Raw genomic sequence first — 15,708 nt, forward strand, 5'->3', positions numbered from 1 at the left:
AAGTTTTCAGTATGGGCCTGGGAAGCAGACAGTTTTTTTGCAGTGGCCCTGCATGCTTTAATCCATTTGCCTCCCGTAGCCATGTGGAATGTGAAGGTCCTTTATCCCCCACTCAAGAAACACGTTCCTGGTTGGGATGCTCAGCCCCTGGAAGAGGCAGGTGGGCTGGATGCTGACAGCTGAGCTCAAGTTCTGTTATTTCTGGATCTCGGCTGCCATCGTTTCTCCAGTTGTGATCCAGAGTGACCCATAAAATGTATTGGTGGACAAAATCCGGATTTCTAAGCACAGTTCTGCAGCGGCTGCAGTCCTTTTTGCTTGGTAGAGGCGATGGCAGAGGTGGTGTGATTTGGTTGAAACACATTTTTTCTTGGATGCTAATGGAAGGGGAGCACACAGCCTTTGGAGAGCTGGTTTTGATGTTCTTGTTGTTGTTTGTGCTTCCCCTTCTCCTGGCCCGTGGCACCCCATGGGCCTGGCGTGGTTGTTCTCTGCCCATTCAGTCTGCAATCCTGGATGTTTCAAAAAACAGATGAAATATCCATGGAGAACAATGTTCCTGCCTACTGGTAGGGCCAGCTGGCGTGTGCATCCCACTGGTCACCGTCTGTCTGTTCGCCTGGATCCCATGTACCAAAAAAACATCCAAATGAATTTCCAGATCCAGTTGGGATGGGGCTGGTTTAATAATGGCACTTCTCAGCAGCACAGGGGGCCTCTGCGGGGACCTGAACAAGGGGAGACATTCATGAAGCTGGTCAGCTTGACTCAGTCTTTCCTGGTGTGGGCAGGAGATTGCTGGGTAACGTTTGCAGACTCTTGCAGCTGCCACAGCATTTGGAAATGAGCCACTTGAAAGGCCCGAAATGCCAAGTGGTTCATCTGCAACACATATATGGACTGAAAAAAATTCCCTCCTAAAGCAGCCCTTTTCTTGGCTAAACTCTTTTTTTTCTTTTTTTTTTCTTTTTTTCTTACCTGCTTCTTGCATAAGTATTTCTAGTTTTCCCTATTAGAACATTTCACTAGCTGAAGTTTGTGGGGATTTTTTGCCACATTTCTAAATACAAGAGAAAATATAAAAGCAGTGTTGCCCAGGCTTCAGGTGGGTGTGCAGTGGGAGGGGGACTGCAGGGTCTCTGCTTCATGGCTTCTGGCCTGTGCATCCTTTTGTATGAACACTAAGAGGGAGGCTCAGCCTTCTGAACCTCTAGCAGTCAGGAGATGGTGGAAGTGCTTTCTGTCTGTTCTGGTTTCAAGGACTACTTTTGACGTCTAGAGAGACCTTGAAAATACTGGGGTGTGCCATCCTGAAGGGATCCCATGGAGCTTGCTGGGATATGAGTGTGCAAAGAAGATCAATAACGTGCCTTGACAATTAGGCAAAGACAGTTTTTCCACTGTCTTTGAGGCAGCTGGTGGTATCCAGGCGGATGTGGATACTGGCCTTCCTGGTGCACAAGGCTGCTCCTGCATGGAAGTCCTAGTAACACTGTCGAGCTAAGAGGAGTGCTGGCTCTAAAGAAGGATGTTCTCTGCCGTGACACTGGTTGGGATCTGCTCCGTGTGCACCTTGGGATTAAAAAGGGCAGCAAGTTGCCTCTTCAAGCCTTTGCAGAAAGGGCACTGGAGAGGAGAAGGAATGAGCTAGGGCAGGGAGGGGGCCAAGAGCATAGAAAGGCAGCTTTGGAAACAAGAAAATACCAAAGGAGCAGGGCGGAGGTTAGGAAGTTTGATCTTGGCTGCATGAATGTTGTTCCTAAGATGAAACATCAGGACACATGGCATGGGAAGGGGAGCTGATGGGAAGAGGACGTGGGCGTTGGAAGTCATACCCCTGAGCTTGCAAAGCCTTGACTCTACACACGTTCAGTGCTGCCAAGCGTGCTGATCCTGAGTCTTACCCAAGAACGAGGAAGGGGCTGTGAAGGCTGAGGTGCTCCAGCTCTCCAGGGAAGGTCTGGTGGTCAAGCTGGCACCAACAGCTGGGTGGCATTGCAGAGTAGTGCTGTGCTGGGAAGCACAGGCCCTTGCTGGATGTGACCCCTTTGGGTAGGATGGTGGGGTTTGGCTGGCAGAGCTGTGCGATTGCACTTCTGCTCCTCTCCCAGGGATCCAATGCTATTGTGGCATCAGGCTTCCCTGATGAGGGACTGGGGGGTACTGCAGCCCCCTTGGATCCCAAGCCTGGTAAATTGACCCTGCTGGATCACTGCCACGGTCTGGTGGTTTGGTCTCTTTGTCAGTTACAAAGTGCAGTCTCACAGAACATGATTTGCCGCTGGCAGGCTGTTCAAATATGTGTTTGCTTTTGATTAATTTTTTTTTTTAATTAATTTTCCAAGGATCAATGTGGTAATGCATATAAAAATTACAATATGTAAAACAAAGTATAAAAGCATACAAGGAATTCCAAACACATAACATACTGTGCCTTGGAGCTTATGAGATCCATACAGCACTTATTGTATTATGGGAACGCTCTGACCCCAAGACCCAGCAGAAAGGCTTGTTAGAAGAGCAGGACTCAGCCATGTGCCTTATGAGCTGTAGGATACCCAGAAGGAAAACCCAAGCAAATTTATAGCAGAACTCAGACTGGTCTGTGGGATCTAGGGAGACTCTCAGTGGCTTCGTCCCAATTTTTGGAGGATATAATTTTGGCCCCACAAAGTATACTTTTGCTGCTGCAAGTATTGTTCTCCCAGTAATTAATAATGTCATGTCTTTTCAGGGAGACTCTCTGGATTTTCATTGGATTGTGATTATTTTTTTTCCCAAACATCATTTCTTCTGTCGACTCCACAACTGATAATGTTAACGTGGTTAGGGAGGACAAACAGCCCATGTGCTCTGCAGGTTCCCACCAGGTGAGAGGCAGAGCATCAGAACTGAAACCACCCTGAAAACAAGTTTTGTCATGTATTTGCCATAGGAGAGGGCTCTTAGCTGCTAGGATGGAGCTCATGCTGCCCTTTCTGTGGCCCAGACACATTCTGTGGAATTTGAAAATCCCAAGACCTCATTCCTGGTGGGCAAGAGCCATCGGTCTATGCTGTGCCTTGAAACCCACCTGGAAATGTCCCTTTGGCCATGGGGGGGGGTCCTTCTGCATGAGCAGAGGACAACAGGGGTTTCACCATGGGTGCTGGTCAAGCCGTGGTTGAGCAGGCAGTGAGTTCCCACAGTCTGGCAGGCAGAGCCCAGTGCAGTGGAGGCCGTGGGCACACTGTCCATGCACAAGCTATTCACAGCTCTGTAATGATACGTCATTGTTTGGATGTGGCCAGCTAGAAATTCCCCTGATAGGCTCCACATTGCAGATACTTGGGAGAGGAACTGCTGGAGACCCCAAGTGGCACTGAAAACGTGCAGGCTTTTCTATGTCATACTAAAACTCAGTTTTTGCATGAAAAATTCAGTGTCACCTCTCTAAAATTCCATGCTGCCTGCACAAAACAGCTTGGTTTTTTGTGTGCAACCTGATTATGAGAGAATCAAAAATGAAGGCTTTTAAAAGAAATACAGCATCTGTTTCTTTATGGCATTCATTGGGGTTTTTTTCTGTATTCCTGGTGATCCTAACAAGGCCGGAACTTGAGATACTTGAATTTTCTTTGTAACTGAAATAATTTGAGATCTTGTGCACAGATTGTGCAGAAGAAAAAAAGAACACAATATATATATAGCGAAGGTTAGAAAAAAACCACAGCAATTAAAGAATCTCCATAGTCTGACCTATATCTCAAGTACACACCCTCTGTCACTGGGATTGTACAGCTGGGCTGGGTATCACTGCTTGTCAGGGCTGGCTTTGCTGGGTGATTTAATATAGGCAGCTTTTACCTTAAAGAAATGAGCTTTCTTTTAAGTGTCATCTGCGTTCCCTGTCACCTACATTTGTGATGTCTGGCGCAGGGTGATTTGTGTACCCTGAGGTTAAAACTTACCTCCGTTTGAAAATGCTTCTTGCGCATGGAAATACGTATAAACTGGAGTTTGTGCTCTCCTGGGAGCTTTTAGACAGATACTCCAGGCAGCTCTGAGCATGGAATGTTTGTGTGGGTCTCCTGGCTCGTTTTCTGTCCCTGCTCACATCTGGTGTAGCTGCAGCTGGGCAAAGGGCTCCCGCTGCCCAGAGGAGTGGGTCCTTCTAGGCGATGCTCAGGAGGGGAAGCTGCAAAACCAGCAAGGGACTAGCCTTCCAGCCTGGACAAAGATGTGGAAAAACAGCTGGGAGAAAATAGACATGCGAGGCTTTTCCCTGTTTTCTGCCAGTGTAGTACTTTCAGGCTGGAAAGTGGCTTTTTCAGGTTGAGATTGTCTTGTGTAGGGTGTCCCTGGCTCTGGCGGGGCTGGGCGCTGGGCTCTGTTGGTGTCTGGTGGCTGTTCCTTGGCAGGGGCTGATCTTGTTTTTGCATGAGGGGTGGTGGTGGGACCCCCTACCTGTGGGTAGCCCCACTCTCCAGCACACCAGTTTATTTCCAGCATCCCACACGAGTGGAAAATCACGCATGAGAACCATCTCAGGGGCAGGGCTTTGTTATCTGTTGGATTTTGAATGTGCCTGTCCCTGCTTCCCACTCCCCTTCCTGGCACCTTGTTTTAGCTTCGATTAAATCTTTTTGGTTTTGTTTTTTTCAGGGTTTTTAAAAATTATTTAAATTGACAGACCTGCCCTGTATCCAAAGAGTTGCAGTATTTTGGAGGGATATAATGAATTGAAAGCAAAGCAGAGCATGAATAAAACTGAAACATGAGCCTGCAAAGGGCTGTAACTGTCTGGATGGCTGGTGTTGGAGAGAAGTCTGCCTGGAGCCAAGGGGGACCCACAGAAATATTTCTACTCAAGATTCTTAAAACTTAACTTTAAACCAAGTGAAAATAATTTTCCTCTACCTTTCTAGTCTCCCTTTTTCTTTCTTTCCTCACCACGCTGAATAAAACTTGCTGGGTTTAATTTAAAAGAGTATTTAATTGCTGGGCTTTGAGTTTCTGGATTGTTTTTTCCCCTGTGAAATAGTTTTTGTTTTTTCTTTAATCCATGTTCAATCTTCAACAGTAACTTCTCATTTCGTAGGTTGTGATTATAGTGTCATTCCTTATTCTTTTCCTGAAATCCTTTCTCAGTTTATATAACTGATGTGACAAATCTTTCCTTCCTTACCATGTATAATATTGTGGTTACATATCTCTGTCCCTCACTTAATTAGATCCAATTGTTTACTTTCAATTCTGATCCAATTAATGTACTATGACAGCTGGTTCTGGACTTAATAGAACTGGTTAAAACTTTTCAAAACTGCCCACACAATGTAAATCCCATCTGGAAATTAGTTTTTGTGCTGAGCTGGAATGAAAGCAAGTATGCACAAGCATTCCATTTTATTATTATTATTAATATAAATAATATATATTATTAATAATATAATATATTATTATTTTTATTATATTTTCAGTGTGGGTTCCCAACAGGAGCTGTCTTACAGATAGTCACAGACACTTGGACAGCAATAAGGAGCTTATATCACAGTGTCTTCAGGTGTGGATCTGCCTCGTTCCAAGGGGAGACATGATGAGCAAGGGAGAAAGGATAGGACACTTCATATGGTATCACTTAGGAGCAATTAAAAATGCTTTGGTGCATCCTAGAAGCCTGTTTGTGTATGACACCAGCATTTGCGTGTCACGGGTGAACGTGGAATTAACACAGGAAAACACAAATGTGGAATCAGGAAACAAAATCCCCCAACCCAACATGAAAGGTTGGGATTTTGAAATTAAATTCCCAGATTTTCCAGCATTGGGTTCCTGAGAGGAGAACGTGCGTTTCAGTCTCTCTGGAGGACACGTTTGCAAGCAGCTCAGCTTTTGAGAACGCTGCTTGTAGTAAAATATTTCTGAGTGAAAGAATGTTAATTAAAGGCTTCTGACCCATCTAAAAACCTTTAGAGCTGTTTTCCTCTTCTCGCTATTTCTGCTGACTCCAGTCACTGGTGCTGTCAACACTGTTTAGGAATACCATTTTTCAGTGTTCAGTGTTGTTTCCTGATAAAGAAATAATGGCAGGGAAAAAAATAATGCCCTGCTGACATGTTGAAGGCTGCCAGTGACTGCTGTGAGCAAGGTGACATTTGCAGATACCTGGGGTTTAGGTGTCTGCAGTCCCTGGTTAGCAGTTTGTAATCAACATATGGGATGTCTGCAGGGCAGAATACAAGGAGCCACCAACCCAGCAGTGCTCTGGGCTAGTACATCTGCCTGTTGTTTTTTTTTCCTGCTCCCCAGGTGACTCCTGTAGACATTTGGATCTAGCTGTGTTGTGCAGTTCCAGAGGTGCAGTGAAAGGAGATCTCAAAATCCCAATTCCCCTGTCACAGGTTGTGCTTGGCTGTCGAGCCACCTCCATCCAGCTACCTCCTGGAAAAGGGGGTGACTCGCATCCCTGCTCCGTGCCAGCTGGTGCTGGAGGTGCCTTGGCCAGCGGTGACCCCACCGTGAGTCACTGCAACGAGGCCACTGCCTGCAGCTTCCCTTCCCTTGGCCTGGCTGGTTTTGAGTCCTCTAATGAGGAGGTGAGCTGTGAATCACCGGTGTCTCGCTTTACACTGGGAGGAAACCAGGCAAATTGTGTTAACGTGCTTGGCAGGAGGGATTCTTGTTCTCCAGCCTTTCACAGGCTTTGGCCCTTCGTGCTCCCAAGAGCGATGTGCTCACCCTTCCTTATGCGTAACCGTCACACAGGATCTGAGCAATGGCCAGACAGCCTTGGGCTTGAGCTCCCTCCAGCCAAGTCTCATCTTCTGAGCAGGAACTGATGCTTCAAAGGCCTGGAGGGGATCCCCAAGGGGTCCCAAAGGCTTTTATTGATGTGTTCCTCCAGTCTGCATAGGCAGGGTTTAGATGAGGAAACAGCATCAGATGGATAACACAGAAGGAGGCCAGACATGGTGTTGATGTTGGCCTCTACAGCAGCTGGTCTTGCAGTGTCTTTGCCATTCAAAGGGACGATTGTGCCCTGAGGCTTGTTCTTTGCTGTTTGCTGTGTTGTGTGGTGCACAGCAGCACAACTTCCTTGAGGCTTTTCCAGGGGGAAGTCACTGACTCTTTTTGTACAGGCTTTGATGAGGGCTCGAGAGAGGAACACGCAGGACTTTTCTTCTTCTTTTTGTGGGACAGGCCTTATGATAATTCTCAGCCCCTGAGCAAGTGGAAATGTGTGCATGACCTTTTGCACAAGCAAAAGCTAAATCCCATCCCTGTGCCTCACAGCTTCACTTCCCACCACCTGAGCAGGAAGGAGTCACCTGTGTTTTGATGTCCCGGGATTCCTACATGTTTGCTTTCTTGCTCATCCCTGCCTTTGCAAGTCCCTTCCTACTTCAGCTTTAGGATTAATCTGGTCTCCATACTCTTCCTCTCAGATACACAAAAACCTAGAGGATATTTTTGCACCCAGGAATCCCCAGGCTGGAAGGGGGTCTCCTGGGGATCATCAGGCTGTTGGAGAAGGGCTGGGGACAGAGGAGCTGTAAACCAGCAGTAATTTGAAAATCATACTTCCATTTAAGAGGAACGTCCTTTTGTTCCCAAATGGATGGGCCTCGCTCCAAAGGCGTTCAGGTGCAGTAACTGTTACCAGATGGGCTGTGAAAAGCAGCACAAGCAGGTGGTGAGGACAACCACCACAGCCTTTGTCAGCTTCTCCCTGTGCCTTACATACCCCCTTGAGAACAGAGGGATGAGCTGTCATATTTCTATATGGCAAAAGGAATGAGTGTCAGGGGGATAATCTGTAACTGTATAAAGCAGGTCAAGCCCTTGGACTCTCAGTGGTGAGACTGTCATCTGGGCCAAGGTGTGCAGTGATTACCTTAACATACAGTTTGCTAGGATCTGTGTCTTTATAGATGCAATGATCAATATATTTTAATGCACACTGACATGTATATTGGCTCAGATCCTCCCCTACTGTTCCTCCATAGAGGACAGTGGGACGGTGCTAACATTGCCCACCTGGGGCTCTGCTGGGTGTGCTTGGGAGTGTTGAAGGCTGAGGGTGAGAAGCCTTGATGGTTTTGGTGGGATCCCACAGACACAGGAGCACTTGGAGAGGGCCAAGCACAAGGTGATGGCATTCCAGCCCTGCAGCTGGAGCAGGGCTGTTCTATGGAGGCAGCAGGGGCCTCTGGCTCCTGCAGGCTGCTGCCTTGCTCTCCTCTTCCTTCTGTGTGGCTTCTCATGGAAAACTACACGTTTGCTGTGCTATGACTGGTGTGATGAGTGAACGTACTTTAGGACAGGCAGGGTAGACACAAAACCAGTGTCACAGCCTCCAGCTTGTGTTAATAAAGAGCATTCAAACCCCTGGAGCCAACCCTCACTGCTTGCTGGTACCTGCAAGTGCCCATGCTATGACAGCTCCATCACTGCTGCTACACTGGCATGTGCAACAGCATTGGAAAGAGGAGGGATGGTGCAGAGCAGATCCTTGCTAAGAAAAGCCATTTCATAGTTATCACTGATATTGCTTCAGTGACTATAGGCACAGGCAGCAGTGATAAGTGTGGCTCTGGATGTATGGACATACTGGTTTATTGCTGGAGTAAATACAAACTAGGCACAAACTGGTATGTGTGCTATGGAGAACACAGTTTGCTGCTCACCACCTTGCTGGCCTGTGCCGAGCAGAGTGAGTGCTGGGGAGGGCACAACTGTCTTCAGTCAACAGTATCCAACTTGTTTATGCTCCATCTCTCTCTTACTGGGCTTTTGCTTCCCAATGGCAACACTGACTGTGTCTGACTGTATTTCTATGTCCTTGGCTTGCAAGCCTGCAAGTAAAACTGGCTTTTGAGCTTGTCCCTTGTTCAGGCCTGTATCAGTCACGCTTCATTTCCACTGCCTGGCATCTCTTTGTTCACAGCTCCCCATCTCTGCCCAAATTGATGTCTCTGGGTCTGGATGCAGGGAGGATAAATGAGTGCAGTCCTCGTTTGAGCCAAGTGGAGCTACCTACAGAGCATGGCATAGCCTCAGCTGTAGTTAAGCCCAGAGGAACAGCCCTTTCCTTGTGCTTTCCTTGCTGAGTGACGGGCACACCTTCCCACAGTCAGTGTGAGCTGATGCAGGACTTGTGCTCACCCCAGCGGGCTGTGTTATGTCCCAGGAAGGACAATCCTTGGGAATTTGAAGTCAAGAGAATGTGAATTCGTGATTCTTTATAGTCAGAAAAGGTTTCTGGGATTGTCAGGGATGGGGAGATGCATTCTGGACTTTTTTGTTTCTTTTTAGAGGTAAGGAAGCTGAGGCATGAGACAGCTTGAGAGAGCTGGTACAAGTTGGTAGTTGAGCTGGGAATTAAGTGCATGGGTTCAATGCATTTTCCAGCTCCTTTTTACATAGGAACTAACATGGTGCAGCTAAGGTGTGGTATTGAAATGGTGCAAGCCCCTTCCTAAGCCTGTTCTGTCATGGAACTGTTCAGGTTATTCACCCCATTGCTGTGGCCTCTTCACTTTCTAACCTTTTACATTTCCAATTGTCTCTCCTAGATGATCAGCTAAACTCAGAAGAGAAGAAGAAAAGAAAGCAGAGAAGGAACAGGACTACCTTCAACAGCAGCCAGCTCCAGGCACTAGAGAGGGTCTTTGAGAGGACACACTACCCTGATGCCTTTGTACGGGAAGACCTTGCACGCAGAGTCAACCTCACCGAAGCCAGAGTTCAGGTAATCACCACAGCTGGCATCCAGACACACCTCACCTGTGGGGGTCATCAGGCCGTCCCAGTACAGCAGTAGAAGTCCTTGAGGTCTGTGTGGCACACTAGGGTCACCACACTTCTGGATGATGCTGTATTGCGGTCCCAAGCACGCCAAGCCTTTTAGGAGGACTGCCAGGCCTGATCTGCCACCTGCCCAGTCAGATGTGTTGATGTGGTTAATTCAAGGCCAAGATGTTGGATGTCCTGTGCTCAACCTGCTCGTGTTATCTTGAGCTGCTCAGCTCTTAGTTTCCAAGCTTGCATCTTCTGAAGCTCGCAGCAAACCATAGAACGTGATGTGTTCTACAACACTTCCAGGCCTTGCTGCCTCCTGCACATGCCAGACATGATCCCACAGGGACCTCACTGAGCCAGTTCCTTGCAGGAAGGGCTCTGTCAGGGCAAACATAAGGATAGTCTTGTCATTAGCATTCCCAGTGACAGGCGTGTCACAGCAGCCTGCTTTTACCGCCTCCTGTTGTTCCCAGCAGCGCAGAGGTGGTGAGTGTCCCAGCAGAGCTGGTTGTGATGATTGGTGGGTCTCTGTGCTTCCCGCCCCAGGTGTGGTTCCAGAACCGCAGAGCCAAGTTCCGCCGGAACGAGAGGGCGATGCTGGCCAGCAAGAATGCCTCTCTGCTCAAATCCTACTCAGGGGACGTGACCGCCGTGGAGCAGCCCATCGTACCTCGCCCAGCTCCGCGACCCACCGACTATCTCTCCTGGGGCACCGCCTCCCCTTACAGGTGGGTGAGTTACTCCTCTGGGGCTGACCAGTGTCACAGAGCAGCCTGAGTGCCCCTCGGGCAGGTCTGAAATGCTATTTATATTCACATGGGACACCAGGAGGACACAGCAGTTTGACCACCCTGCCTGGTTTTCTTGTTCCCGTCTCACCCCGTCTCACTGCCAGGTTTGCAAGGTGGGCTTGGTTCAGCATCATTGGTGGCTTTCTGGCAGCAAGCTCCATGGGAGTTGCAGCTGCTTTTTTGCTGGTCACCACGGTAGAAATCCATGGAAACCGAAGGGTTGCACTTGCTTCCCTAGTGCATCCAGTATGAAGCAAAGTAGAAGCCTTTCCATGGGACATAGACCTGTGGGAAATGATGGCAAGAGCACCTGGGGAGGCTCAGCCACCACACAGTGTCCAGAAGAGAGTTCTGTGTCTGTCTCATGACAGTCACTGGTTGGGATACAAGGAAGGGCTGGGAATTCACTCCATGAATGTTGCTTCCAGTCCTCCCCTCAATGATCAGCACTGAACTGGTGAGCAGTTTCTCTGTAGTTGCTAGAACACAGATGTGTGACAGCCAGCTGTTCATTGTGCTGTGCTTTGCCCACAGTAAGGACCAGGTGTTTCTGGGTGGCAAGACTGGTGTTCAGTGTCCATCTCCTGTGGCCAGTGCTGCTTAAGGGGTAGCAGGAAAAAAGTGCAGATGTGGCAGCCCCAGTCTGCTCAAAGGATCTGGAATGTCCATGCATATCACAGGCTTCCCTGTCCTTCTCCATGCCATCCACACCCAACAGGAACTGGGTGTGGACACAAGATCCACAGGATGTCTTGGTTTGTGGGGAGCCAGCTGGCTTGTAGGCAGTGAAAAATGAGGTTGGTGGATATTTTTTAGCACAGTGGCTTCATTGTTGGTCAGGACCTTGGAGCCTTTGGTTGGATTTCTTCCTGTTCATCTGACTTGGTCACAGCCAGCTTCCCACTGGCTTCTGGGAGGCACACCATGCTCAGGACCTCTCGTCCTCAGTCACCTTGACTACCTTCTTGTACCCCAAACTTTGTTTGCACAGTTAGGTCTGCAAAGATGAGCAACAAATCATAGGTTCACCCACTCCAGGTACTGAAAAGGATGCTTTTGATGACCAACAGTTTGGTTTCGTAGAGACAACCTTCATCCTTTGGGTTTTATTTGAGGACTGCTGTCTGGCACAATTCCCCATTTGGGTCTAAGGTTTTCTCTCTGTGAAGTGCTCCTTGGTGTAGCATCCTAGGGAGGAGTCTGGGTAGTGAGTTCAGAGGAGAGAAGCACAGGTCCTTCCAAGCCCCACTGAGACTGCTCTGGTCACGCTACCAGATCCCCACTGAACATTCGTGCCCTATTTCTACCTCTCACACTTTTAAAAATAGATTGTCCCTTCGAAGGTGTTGTTTACACAAGGGGCTTCATAACAGCTTCTAGGAGAAGACCCTGCAAAGGTAAATTCCAGGGGCACAATGGAAAGGGCAGTCTGGGGCTGCTCTGGGCAATGAGAAGCCCAAGGCATCTGGGATGTGCAAATGAGTAGAACAAGGGAGAAGGGAAAGCCTTAGGGATGTTTTTTCTCCCCCTGTGGTCCAGACCTGGCTTGGCCTCTCCACGGGGCAGAGGTGCATCCTCACTGTCTTGGTATCTTCCCCTTGTCTTAAGCCAAGATGGTTCAACAAAGACATTTGCAGCTTACAGCAATCCCCACTGGCTGACATGCCTAACCAGGACAGACTGTCACCCTCCCACTACCCAGCAGAGGGGTGGAAGGCATCAGCAGAGGAGCATCACATCTGGTTTCTACAATGTGGGGAACTCAGGAGCCTCAGATGCTTCATGCTCTTCAGGCTTACTAATCCTGCTGGGCATCCCTCAGCAGTCACATTCATCTTGGTGGGCACCTGGGCCAGATTGTCACAGCCTCATTAAATCTTTGAACTGAGTAGGGTTATTGAAGTATTGGACACTTGGTGAAAAAGAGCCATGGAGGGTGTTTGCATGGCCCTCTGCCCCCTCCCCATCTCCCCTGATGAATGGCTGGTCTGGGAGAGGACTGAGAGTGGTGTGGCTGGTGCTGCTTGGACTCTTAGATCTGGGGAAAGTTTTCAATCAGTGTGTTTATTCTCCAAATACATTCAGCCACAGGTCAACCCAAGCTATTTGCAGCTCTGTGTCGCATAGATAGCCAAGTAGATACTGTTATTTTTTTTGAAGTTGAAATGTTTTGCTTTGACATTTTTAGCATAGGTTCCTAAGAAAACAAGACTGGCAGTCACGCTGTCAGTCACACTTCCCACTCCAACCACCTCTGACTTCACGGGCCATTGAAAACAGTATTTGAAAGAAGGATTTTAGGCCTCAGAAACATGATGTTCCTCTGTGTTTTGTGAAAGCAGGCAGCTGAGTAGAGGAAGGGGACTCTCTGTGCCTGAATGGGGCAGAGGGAAGGGGCAGCAAGATGGCTTCAACCCTTATTACACCCTGGAGAGTCTCTGAAGCAGACCTCAAGCTGTGCCTGTGCTTGGAGGCAGCCTTATGCACTGCTCCTTGTTTGCTAAAAAAGAGGATTTCTTTTGGTTTTTGGTTTAGCAGAGATTTCACTGGTCAACAGGCTTCCCCACACCTCTGGGTAGCTGAGAGCAGGAGGCTCCCCAAATTTTCAGACCAGACTTGGGCAGCAGTGTGGTTTTCAATGAGGACATTTTACACCTGAGACTAAAATTCCTGTTTTATCTAATCTAGAGTATCCTTGAGGCTCTTCTGATTTCTTCCAGCACAAAAATATAGGGGAGATGCACTCTGTGGAAGCGGGGTGGGAACGGGTGCTAACGTAGCCACCAGCTGTACACCTTGTGAAACTTTGCAACATCTCTGCAGGCAGCATGTGGCTTCTCAGTGCTTCTGACTCGTGGGGGAGCAGAGGGTAAAGTCACCAACCAGCCATGGAGAGGGAGCTGGGGGGGTGCACAGCCAGCTGGGGAAGGCTCCAGGCACAGCAGTCCATCATGTCCTGGACCCCAGTGAAGTGCAGCTGATGGACCCTGAGTTGGGCAGAGTTGAGCCTGTATTTTGATAGTTGTATTTGAATGTCCATCCTCAGGGTCCTTCCAGTAGCTGTTAAGAGATTCTCAAAGTGTCTTGAATGAGTACTCTCCTGGGGAGAGTATTTGGTGCTTTTCCCTGGCTGGGTGTAAGCAGCTTTATATTTATGGGTCTTACATGTCCTTTCCATGTGTGTAAGCTGTTGTGTTTCCACCAGTCCTGATGCAAAGATGACAGTTCCTCCCTGAAGAAGTTATTTTCCCTAGTTTTAAAGTGAGAAATAGGAGTCAATTGGTCTGGGATGAGACCTACCAGTATCACCTGGTCTGGATCTCCAGGAGGCTGAGAATTCAGGTAGCCCTGGATTGCACTGAAACTTTTGGCAGGTCAGCTCTGCCCTCTGAAGTCAGAGATATTTGGGGCAAACATGCACCCCCCTTGGCCTAGGTCTGTTTGGGCACTTACCTCAGGGGAGGTTTGCTGTTCCAAAGGTTCTTCCAGTTGTGGAGGTCAGCACTGAAATAAAATTTAAAAAAAGAGAGAAAGGAAAAGAAAAAAAGGAAAAAAAACAGGTATCTTCTTTCTTGGGCTGTGGCCTGAGGAGAATCTTTCCCAGAGCCTCACGTGTGAGCCACCCAGGCAGGCAGATGGAAGGGGTCAGCACCAGACCTGAGCTTGTCTCCAAGAGAGCATTTGTGGTTTCCTCCTGAACTCCCTGGCTGCATTAAGTGGGCATCTCGAGTTCACCTGGTTGTTTTCAGCTTGTTTTGATCTGCTGATCCATGTGCAGGAAATGTAACAGGTCAGATTGGTTGTTGATTTTTGGGGTAGGGGGACGTTGCTTTTCACAGACCCTGGGACACATGGATTAAACAAGTTTTCTAGAGGCCTGAAAAGCAGATTTGCAAAATTTTGGTAGGGTAAGAAAGGACTCTGAGATCTTTGTTCAGTTTCTGCTGCCAAAAGTGATGTTTTTCATTAATAAAGTCATGATTTGAAGGGAGAAGAAAAAAAAAAAGTGTTGTGCTTTTTTTCCCCCTCAGGCTTTAAGGCATGATCTTTATGATCAGCTGAAGTTTTGAGGGAAGAAAATGTGGAAATCTCATTCCAAAAAGCTGAAACCAAAAAGCAGCATAATTGTTGAAATGGGTTTTTCCCAGAGTGTTGCTTTAATGTAACATGTTTCAGAAGTGACGTGATTTCACAAGCAATAAAACCAGCAATTGCTCTCAGCAAAAGACATTGCTTCCAGTGGGAATGCTTTTGAGGACAGTGGTCTGACTGGCAGTTTGGGCACCCTGACCTCATTTTAAACCTTCTGGCTTAGAAAGTAGGAAATGGAAATTTTCCTGTTGACATCAGCCAGCTTTGGCATTGGCCATCCCTGGGCAATGGAACTGCCACAGATTTACAGGGGTGTTAAGTAAAAAGTAGTTGTAATTCCCTGTTCATATGAGAAATACGTCCCACAGGAATGGAAATCCCAGGGTTTAACCTGTCTGCTCCTCTGTGTGGTGTGAAGACCATGTCTGACCTGAGGTTTCTCTCTTTCCATCCCACAGTGCCATGGCCACCTACTCTGCCACGTGTACCAACGCCAGCCCAGCACAGGGCATGAATATGGCCAACAGTATTGCCAACCTGAGACTGAAGGCAAAGGAATATAGTTTACAGAGGAATCAAGTGCCCACAGTTAATTAACAACTGGGGGCAGCTGCCTTGCAGAAGGAGAAGATACAGCAGCACCCATCCTGCTTTGCAACTTGTTTGCTGAAAAAAAACCACGACATGAAAAAACCCAAAACACAAAAAAAAATCCCAAACCAAAAAAAAAAACACAAAAAAAAAGGAAAAAAAGAAAAAAAAAAAGAAAAAAGAAAGAAAGAAAAAAGCCAACCCTAACCCAGAACTGAGCATGGAGACCAAACTGGGAGCAAACTGAACCCCTCATGAGTGACAAGGTTCCTTCTTCCTTTTGGGATAATGCCACCATTATTTTTTTCTTGTTATTGTCAGGTTTATTGCTTCTGCTCAATATACTACGAGCTTCTTCAGCAAAGGACAGTCTCACCCTTGTTGGTTTCCGTTTTTGTATGGGACTGCAAAAAGAAACCTCTGCCAATCTCAGCCCGTGGGCATGTCCCACCCA

The 15,708-nt window shown here is 47.8% G+C and overlaps 1 protein-coding gene across 1 annotated transcript; it reads left to right on the plus strand.

The window, feature by feature from the left end:
- Positions 1 to 81: 81 nt before the first annotated feature.
- PRRX1 (paired related homeobox 1) lies at positions 82 to 15,355 on the plus strand. Its single transcript, XM_009999713.1, has 4 exons — positions 82 to 160; positions 9,555 to 9,730; positions 10,327 to 10,508; positions 15,122 to 15,355. Exons 1-4 carry the CDS (start codon positions 82 to 84, stop codon positions 15,258 to 15,260), a joined length of 576 nt encoding a protein of 191 aa, XP_009998015.1. The 3' UTR covers positions 15,261 to 15,355.
- Positions 15,356 to 15,708: the final 353 nt, after the last annotated feature.

Source organism: Chaetura pelagica, unplaced genomic scaffold, assembly GCF_000747805.2.
Source record: "Chaetura pelagica isolate M959 unplaced genomic scaffold, ChaPel_1.0 scaffold656, whole genome shotgun sequence".
In the NCBI taxonomy this organism is placed as follows: Eukaryota; Metazoa; Chordata; class Aves; order Apodiformes; family Apodidae; genus Chaetura; species Chaetura pelagica.

Excerpts from the sequence above, each read along its gene's own strand:
- PRRX1 (XM_009999713.1), top strand. The coding sequence starts at position 82 with ATGTGGAATGTGAAGGTCCTTTATCCCCCACTCAAGAAACACGTTCCT. Across the intron at positions 161-9,554 it reads TCAGCCCCTGGAAGAGGCAG|ATGATCAGCTAAACTCAGAA; the intron begins GTGGGCTGGATG and ends TGTCTCTCCTAG. Across the intron at positions 9,731-10,326 it reads TCACCGAAGCCAGAGTTCAG|GTGTGGTTCCAGAACCGCAG; the intron begins GTAATCACCACA and ends TTCCCGCCCCAG.